Source organism: Strix aluco, chromosome 1 (genome assembly GCF_031877795.1).
Source record: "Strix aluco isolate bStrAlu1 chromosome 1, bStrAlu1.hap1, whole genome shotgun sequence".
Lineage (NCBI taxonomy): Eukaryota > Metazoa > Chordata > Aves > Strigiformes > Strigidae > Strix > Strix aluco.
Genome location: NC_133931.1, coordinates 20,600,682 through 20,610,112, shown reverse-complemented (window position 1 = coordinate 20,610,112; position 9,431 = coordinate 20,600,682). Strand labels below are relative to the sequence as shown.

General features: G+C 39.7%; 1 protein-coding gene across 1 annotated transcript; it reads right to left on the bottom strand.

Annotated features, from left to right (window-relative positions):
• Positions 1 to 447: 447 nt before the first annotated feature.
• On the bottom strand, positions 448 to 8,239 carry ABRA (actin binding Rho activating protein). The gene is made up of 2 exons (XM_074810602.1): positions 7,269 to 8,239; positions 448 to 1,772 (listed from the first exon to the last, which is right to left on the bottom strand). Exons 1-2 carry the CDS (start codon positions 8,018 to 8,020, stop codon positions 1,295 to 1,297), a joined length of 1,230 nt encoding a protein of 409 aa, XP_074666703.1. The 5' UTR covers positions 8,021 to 8,239; the 3' UTR covers positions 448 to 1,294.
• Positions 8,240 to 9,431: the final 1,192 nt, after the last annotated feature.

Genomic DNA, 9,431 nt, shown 5'->3' with positions numbered 1-9,431 from the left:
CTTGCCCAGGTATCTTTCTCTGAAACAAATGCTTTTCACATGAAGCACATTTTTACCAGAATAGCTATTTTTACAGTAGTAGTTTAGAGAAAGTGATCTATATAATCTACTAAGCATTATAGACCTTACAGATGTCTCAGATTTGTGCATAATACAAACAGTTTTAAGACCTAGAAGTATTAGTTCATTACTATTTAATCCTCTTCAGCATCACCTGGACTGAAACACATTATTTCAGTGACATCAGAATGGTTCAAATAGCAAATGCGGTAAAATTAGGACGGTGTTTCTGTGTAATATGAAACACCATTTTCCTTAAAGTTAGTTGATTTTAGTTATAAACGCTGTTTCTGTATTTTTTCTCACAGAGGTACGTTTCAATGGAAGATGCTGATTGTAGTCACTTTTTTGCTATATACAACAGTACAAGTATCTGACTGGTTTTTATATGTTATTTTTCCTGTATTTGTGAGAACCGTATTTACATAGATAATCAGATGATACATTGCAAAAATTTGCATAGGAGATATTTTTGATGTGGCTATCTATTCAGAACTCTTTTGTGCGTTACACTGTTTCGGGTGTTTTCACTCCCAACATCCATAGCCCTAAATATGAAACTATCTAATAACTTAGTTATATAAATACAATAAATATAAAACCTCATTTATAAAAAGAAAGATTTTGCCTTTGTATGTGGTATGTAAGAGAAGGCTGTGTCAATAGTTGCCACAAGATAATACTGCAGTAGTAGTTGCATATCCTGCTTGTAAAGGAAACAAATGTGGTATCCTTGATTCTGTGTCCAAATAAAGTTATTTTTACATGCATTTAAATAAATTAATTAGGAAATATGTGCACAAGATCACTTTCACAGATCAAAAATTTGGTCTGAGTTTATATTGTCAATCAACTTCTGATCTGTCATGGTTTATATTCCAGTTTAGTTGGGAAGATCTTGAATGTAAGAACAAGTAAAAATTGGAGTTCATTTGTAGCTATTTATATTGCTATGGGTTTTTATAATCAGCTGCTTATATTCAATATAGATTTTTCTCTTTATTTTTCATGTAGTAATTGAAATGTCTTGCAAGCTCTCCTTGTACAGAGGAAAATCCATTAAGATGCTTGTATTATCATGCAGCAGTTATAAAATATATATTTAGAAAAATGCTCAGTGTTTTTTCTGTGTGGGTGAACGGGTGGAATCTTATTTTCAAAATGTGCAAATGCTAATAGCAAGGAAGAAGTGGAGAAAGGTTTTCCAAAACAGGTTGTTCTGGTTGTGGCATGCTTATTTTAATAAAGTAATTACGACATTATCATCCCTTCCTTGCCATAACATTTCTCCCTCAAAGTCCACCAGCCCGTGTTTCCTGGCTCTCATGAGAATCCCAACAACCTTATCTGAAATACGAACATATCTCTCAAAGAGTTCCCCAAAAGTGACTTGGATCTTGCCATCGGGCCGTGGCTTAGCCATTGATTCAATGATGAAGCACATGTCCCTAATCTCCCGGTGGATATGGGCCTCAGCTCTCTTGGCCCTTTCAGCAGTTTTGGTTCCTTCCTTTGGATGGCCATAGCCTTCATCTCCTTTGTGCAGGCGCGTGGACATGGCCAGCTCATGGTCAAATTCCTCACTGAAGGGATTCAACTTCTGCGTGATGATGTGCTGGTCGGCCCATTCTTGCCATCTGTCCTTCAGGCTGTTAACAGGGCTGTATTTCCTGTGGGCTTTGATGCGTGCTTCTTCGCTAAACCTGTTTGCACTGAAAGAAAGAAAAAGGGTGTTTGAGCTTTGCATTTCATCATTTAATTGCATGGTTCTGCTACTAATCTCTTCTATTAACATGGTTACTGTGTTTTTCCAGACGAGATGCTAACCACCAGGTGGCATGAGTTCACTACTTCTAAATTAGTGCTTTGGGGGCTTTTTGTCCGTGTTCCAGTCTGCACTCAAAAGCAAATTTGCTGGTCACAGCTTGATCTCATAAATGCTACCACCCTCCAGCCTAGATGTGAGCCCATTTTGACAAACTTTTGCCCAAAATTACTTAATTCCGCATGGGAGTGAAACAGTATGTTGCTGATTACCTGCGCTTTCTATACCTTTGGTCAGTCATGCAGCTCCACATTTCTGCCTGCCCAGCAGAGCCTGAAATCTGTCTGCCCTGTTATAGGTGACGATAACTGCAAGTGTATGGTCTGGGTCCTCAGCTATTCTTGAGTGAAAAACAGAGGGTAGTGTCTAGAAAAATCTGTCCCATGTAGTGGATGTTGATGTTTAAAACAACAACAAAAAGCTAATAGAGTGCAGCAGCTCTGCCTATGCTTACATATTTTAAGCATGGTTCTGAACAGGTATTGAAGTCCAAAATTCATATTCCCACTGGGAGGTTACAAGCCTGAAAGAAACTTAGGGCTGCTGAGATTTGTGTCAAGGTCAAAAGATGATGAAAGACCTTCAGAGGTCTTACTGATTTTTATTGTGTGTGCGTGTGTGTGTGCATAGCAACATCATATTGCTGGATGACTCCAGGCAGACAAATTGTTCATGCTCTTTCCTCTAGTGGCCAATCTCACGTGTTGTGGAGGAGCTATAGATAGTCTGAGCTAGTCTTTGTGCTGTCCACATCCTGTCATTGTGTCTATACAGAGCTCAGCTAGGGAGTATGTTGTGCTGTGGCTGTGCCAAAGTAATTTGTCTTCTAATATTTTTACTCCCCAGAAGGCTGCTCTGAAACCTCCCCAGTCAGCTGAATATTAACAGTAACACCAGAGAACCAAAATGCAGTTAGTAAAACAGTACAGAGGACTGCAAAACTGCAGAAAAATTTGTTTCACTGCTGTTTGGGGGTTCCCTTGTTTTCTCCTAAGCCTGTTGAAAGAGAGAATAGGAGTGACAGAGATGTCACCAGTTCAGGTCTGTGCACCAGAAGGATGGCAGTCCTGGGCAGCACTCTAGTGCTAGAGCAAGAAGTGCAGACGCTTAGTGCCAGGGATAGAAGAAGGAGTAGGAGCACGGGACCAGTCTTTTAGCTGTGGAGTTGCCATTAGCTTGGCTTAGCTGTATTGAGAAACTGTATTTAAAAAGCTCCAAAATACTCTTCCTCATCAATACGTGAAAAGCAATAGAAGAATTGAGCATGTTCTTCTGTGGTGTGCCTGCAGAGCATCCTGAGAGTAGGCAGTGTATATGTACCTGTGGTTTTGTGCATGTAAGTGATTAACAGGTGTCGGCAGGAAAGCATTAAAATATGTCAGTGGGGTAAAGCTAGACCATTTTGTTTCCCAACAGTAAACCAAATCCTCCTGTATATGATTTGTTGTCGTACAGATAAAGGGAAAGCTGTGATCCTTTGCCCCTTGACCTGAATTGTGGCTTCATTGTCCAGTGGAATTGTAGGCACAGGGTTTGGTTACGCATAGCAATTTGCCTCCTGAAACCAATGGATCTTTCCAATGCTATAGAAACCCTGTGCCAGAGCAGTCCTAACTCCAGCTGAAGCTCAGATTGATTGCTTTGCCAGCTCTTCACATGGGAAGGTATCATTGAATGGGGGGGAAACACCCAAGTGAATCAAAATTGCCTAGAAGAAGTGATACCAACAGTCTCAGTAGAGCTAATGAGCAGATACCATCACAGAGTGCTTATCCCTCAGCCACAGCCAGCTTCTCCCTCTTTTCTCTGAGGGACATGACCCCTGAGAAAGTCCTGGAGCTTCAGTTCCCCGGGTTGAGGGGAAAGAAGACAGTGAGTGAGATGGCATAACCCTGTAAAGGCTTTCTTACCTCTTTTTATTTAACAGTCTAGTAAGTACTCTCTCCTTTTCCTACTGAAACCTTTAATTATCTTTTCTAGTGGAATACTATTATAACCTTCCTTATCCTAATTGTATTCTCAATGGTTGAGAAAAACACCATCTTATCTATCCTTTTGCTTTTAGCATGCCCCATGTGGGTTTGGAAAAACTTTACTATCTCATTTTTTAATGCATCTTCTAATTTAACCATTTCTGGTGGCTGAAGTGCAATTTTCCTCATTGTTTAGCTTAATGAAAAGTTAACACAATAAACTGTATACACATAGAAGGATTTTTTTTCACGTTTGTACCACACCTAGATGATGGATTGTGGATCCAAAATGAAGGTTGTGAACATTAATCCACTGTAAGAAATGCTTTACCTGTAACAATCAACTAAGTTAACCTGTTGACCAAAATGATCACCCTAAATGCATTCTGAACTTCTAGGAGGATAATGTCCATATTCCACATTCTCTCTGATTCTTTCTGTAGGGGAAAGGTATGGATCCCTTTTTAATGTTTTGAGTTTCATAATCACTGTTTTATCCCTTTGACGTCTCAGTGGGAACAAAATAGTGTTTCCTATGCCTGTAGGAGTTAATGTGCTTTCTGCTAAGGAAGCAACCTTATTCCATTAAATATTGGAGCTGGAAATGATGAAGGTGCTGATGCAAGGGAAAAAAAATACTGGTGCCGATGCTTTCTTCCAGGAATATAGAGAGGAAAATGGGAGATTTGCTTTAACAACCATGTACTTATGGCCTTTTTGAAGAAGATTAAGCCATATTGAAAGGTTCATAAAAGTAACAGGCTGAAATAATGTATTCTGAGGCTATAAAATAAATTTTAAAAAAAGAGTGGTTAAAAAATCCAGTCCTGATAACAGCACTGTAAGTGCCCAAGATTACTTTTGTGTCAGATTTCAGTGGAAGAGAGAGCTGTAAGTCACATAGAGTATGTTATTTCAATCTTTGGCACCTCAGTAAATATGGCTAATCATTTTTTCCCTAGGTAGAAGCACTAAAATTAGACACATGGAGAAAATATATGTAAAGTTTAACAGAAAGATATCTACTTCGTTTCTACTATAGCATTTTTAAAGTGAGCAGTTTGTTTAACTGAGGTTATTTACAGATGACATCTGCTGCAAATGTATCCTCTTTTCCCACTGTATGTGTGAAATCTTTGTTTTGAGGTCCTAACGTCTGGCAAAGTATGGTGTGCACGGTCTCTCCCAAAAGCAGGGACCACAAACTCTCAAGCTCTAGGTTGCTGGAGAGCCTTTTTTCACTTTGGCTAGTAACCATTTGCTCCTTGTGGGAGATGACTGGTTAGTTGTACTGCAAATCGTCATTCTAATCCCCAGCTTGAATAGTCAAAATCTATATGTGTTCAGATAGTTGTACTAAAAAGTACCGTACAGCTGAAATCCATGACTATGTTAGTCATAGCTTAATGCTGGTCATGGTAAACACTCATTAGCAGTGAGGTGTAAAACCTGATCAGTGGGAATGGTACAGCCTGCATGACTGTCTGCAGAGGGATCACAAAGGTTGTTTTGGCATTTTCATCAATGCTGGTCCCAGTTTTTCATTTCTGAAATTGTGATTAGGATACAGTATGAACATACTGGTTCTGATCCCCCAATTCCTGCTACCTTGCTCATCCTTTATACACAGGCTAATCAGGTGCCTTCTCATCTCAAATTGCCTTCTGCTCAGCTTGTGCTCACGTTGTATGCATGTGGGTGATGTATGCGGAGTAGAAGCAGTGGAGACCCACTGTAGCCCCACTACGTGATGGTTCCTGGTAGAAGCCCGTGTCCCAGTGCCAGCCTCTTCCCTCCCTGCAGGCTCAGGCAGACAAGCTCTGCCAAACCCTGCCTCGGTATAAATTTCACCTCCAGCTGTCCTCCCTGCCCAGCAAAGCCAGCAGGCAGTGTGTCTGCTGTGCCTTGGCCATGGTTCAGTGCACCCTGGCCTCAGAGGCTGCGCTCTCCTTCATCACAATTTTACACTTAGATGTGGGGTTGTACACTGAAACAGTTCAGGCTCAACCACACGTTCCTTTCTGCTGTTGCTGTTCTGGGACATTACAAAGTTTATAGAAGAGAGGACTGGAGCAAACAGCATGTTGTATCTGTAACAGCTGCCTGCCGTTTCCCATCTTGCAGCATTGGACATAGGGATCTTTTAATCTTTTACCGACAAAAGAGTGATGAATTAGTTTGGCAAGTCTGACCACAGCACAACTGTTTGTAGCCATCATCTGGAAAGATGGTTCTGCTGGAGATCTCTGGGAAAGGAAGCTAGAGAATTTCTACCAGCCTTTGCTGTTTCTCTCCTCTTCTGGGAGACTTTGTAAGGACTGCATGGCTATGGCTGAACTTGTTTACTACCTGGGCTTCAAATTTAATATGTGCCTGTTGTACAATAATCTTCAAGCATGAACCTCTTACTGAAAGAAGTATTACTCAGAACTGTCTGATGCTGTGAATTTGATTGCTACTTAATTAAAATTTTAAGTAGAACCTGTAATAATTACTCAGGTAAGTTAACAGATTCTGCTTCCTTTTTTGTGACACCATTTACAGGCATAAGGAAGTTTGTATGTCAGAAACTTCTACTTCCACAACATATTCAATGAATGTACTTCCCCCCACACCCTGCCCCTTATGATAGTGTACCTGTAAAGAGATCTTGAATTTGAGGAATCTATTGATGATTCAAATGCTCTTTTTTGTCAAATAATTTATAGCATACAACATGATTCAAATCTATCCTGCAGATGTTGACACAGGCTGGATGCTTTCTAATGTATATTTAGGGTCCAAGCTCCTGTGAAAGTTTCCATTCTTTGACTTGATGAATTCCAAATCCATGCAAAGCTTCTAAAGAGAAGCGGGGAACTCATCTTTTGTTAATATGCACTTAAAGGTAATTCCTGCAATGTCTGGTTTGGACATTGTCTGCAAATTACTCCCAAGAATATGTACAATTTATACTGAGCAAAATAATGAATAAGTATTTGGAAATATTTGTCAGGTACATTGCTTTAGACTTAACATTTGATGAAATAAATGAATAGATGTGGCCTCTTGATGAGGTGATTTTAATCTGAAATGCAGACTAAAGTATTAAGAAGTAAGTAGTGATTTCAATGAACCAGTAAATCCAGAAAATTAAATATAATTAACATTTCCCAAATATAACTTCCCGTGTCTATTATGTATATAGCACATAAAACCTAAGGCTATAGACACATATTGTTGACTAACTACTTAAGCACAGAGATATGTGTAAGGTTTTCTGGATTTTTTTTTTTCTTTCTTCAAGAGTAATAGCTTCTCTTTAACCATTTCCTACCAATTTTCCTTCCCCCTTCTTCCTCATGGAAACCTGTACCTGTCTCCAGGTCTGCTGACCATTTGTGATACTGTAATAAAGGTGTTTTACTTACAAAGATGGCACAGGTCGTTTAATCCTCACAGCCGTCACCTCTCGGTCACTGTATTCTTGCTCAAGTTTGTCCTCTGCTTCCCCATAGCCACTGTCCTCTGCATCCAGGCTGTCATCATGACACTTAAGCAGCAGTTCTTCCTTAGCGCCCAATTTGTTCTCTTGTTCCATCTGTTTCCATCCCTTGGTCAGCTCTGATACCACATTTGAACACTTTCTCGTTATGGTTGGAGATAATTTGCCACTAAGAATTTTGTCAATAGCACTTGATTCTTCTTTGAGCTCGGTCATCTCTGAGCTACTATTGTTATTCTCATATCTTCCACTGAGGAGGCTAACATCACTTCCTCGTTCGTAGGCTTTGCTTACAACTGTTTTGGTCACCTCTTTGCTTTTAATGCTGAACTTTTTGAGGGCTTCATCTGATTCCCTTGCATTTTTTTCAGCATCTCCTATTGTCACTGATTCCTTTGCTGAGGATTCTTCATTGTCTTTTCCTTGGTCCCTCTTGGCAAATGGAATTGGCCATTTTTCAAAGGGTCTTTCTTGTACAGGCTGAGTTGATGAGTCTTCTGCAGAGGGCATCCATCCAGAGGGCTCTTGGGCTTGCTTTACGTGATGATCAGATACCCACTGCTGCCAGCCTCGTGCCAAGCTGAAGACTAGGCTGGCCATTCGGATCTTGTGGACAGCCCTTTTCACAGGAGTAGTGCTCGGCTTTTCTTCAGGACCCATGTTGCTGTCTGCTGCCATGCTGGCTTTTCCTCTTCTTACGCTAAGCACCTTCTGAATGAACCTACCGAAGTGAATGTCCCCCAAAGAGAGCTACATAGATTTAAATAGAAGCAGGAGCAGTTTGTGCCCATGGAAAATATGTGAAACACTTCTCACAAAGATATAGTATCCTCACTGTTACGGAGGTCTTTTTTTAAAACACGGGGTTGCGTTTCATCACAGCAGATGAATGATGCATGATGTAAACAGGGTGACACAGAGCTGGAAATAGTAGGAAATTAACAGCTACTTTAGTTCCCCTTCCCTGGGACTGCTCAATTCTTAATTTGTTGGCAAGGGTCTTGTTCTTCTGGAAGTACAAAACTTGGGTTAGAGATATTGAACAGTCTGAAACTGCTAAATGTGAAGTGCTGTCAGATGCTGACAACTTTGGCCAGAGTAGAGACCCCTTGTCATCACAAGTAAATAATGGCTCTTGTTATGGAGTGTAAAGCCAGAAGCAGGCTATAAATGAGAAATTTTAAGATACATTTTCTAAAAAGATGCTAGGTAATTTCTTCTTATTGCTCATATGTCCAAGGAAATCCAGGTTTGTTAATTTTTTAAAAGGTATTTATGTGTTCTGTTCCCAGTCATTATCTATTAATGTCTGTCTATTTAGAATGTACCTTCAGGGGGGTCTGGGAACACTATCGTGTTTGGTGTCAGAGCTAAGGATGAGGGAATCACTACCCCTAGTCTGGTGATTAATATAGTAAGTCTGACTTTATCAGATGGATGAATCATCTCCTAGTTTAGGATTTTGAAAAAATAAAATACAGCCTATTTAATTCCTAACTGCTTTTCAAGCAAGTTGTATATAAAACTTAATGTTTACTTGTTTACTATTTACTTGTATAATATTTACTATGTACAGTATAGAAAAAATCAAATTTCCTATGAAACTTCATGATTCCTTCATTCCAGAGGACTTCCTGGACTATGTTCATGTTTGAATTTGTAAAATTTTTTAGTGAATTGATACATCATTACATAATAATAAACAGATTTTCTGAACACGGTCCTGTGGTATCTTATTTCTTGGTATAATGTTTCCTAAATAGGAACGGAAAATGGCATTGCTTTTTCCATCCATCATACATTGCAGTTTACAGGATGACCTGTGGCACTTGCCATATGGCACTCTGAAGCACACTGAACTTCAAGGAATTCTGCTGGCTTTGTTGGTGTTACACCAGAGATAAATATGGACTCTTGGTACTCTGCCTTTTCCTCTTCTCTCTATTAATGGCTGGACTGTTTGAAGTAGGTTAGATCATATCTAGCTCTTGTTTAATAATATAAGACTATATCATACCTTTGACTCCTAGGCACAATTCCTCATTAATCTGTGGGGTCATTTCCTCTTCAAAACTGATGACATCATGTA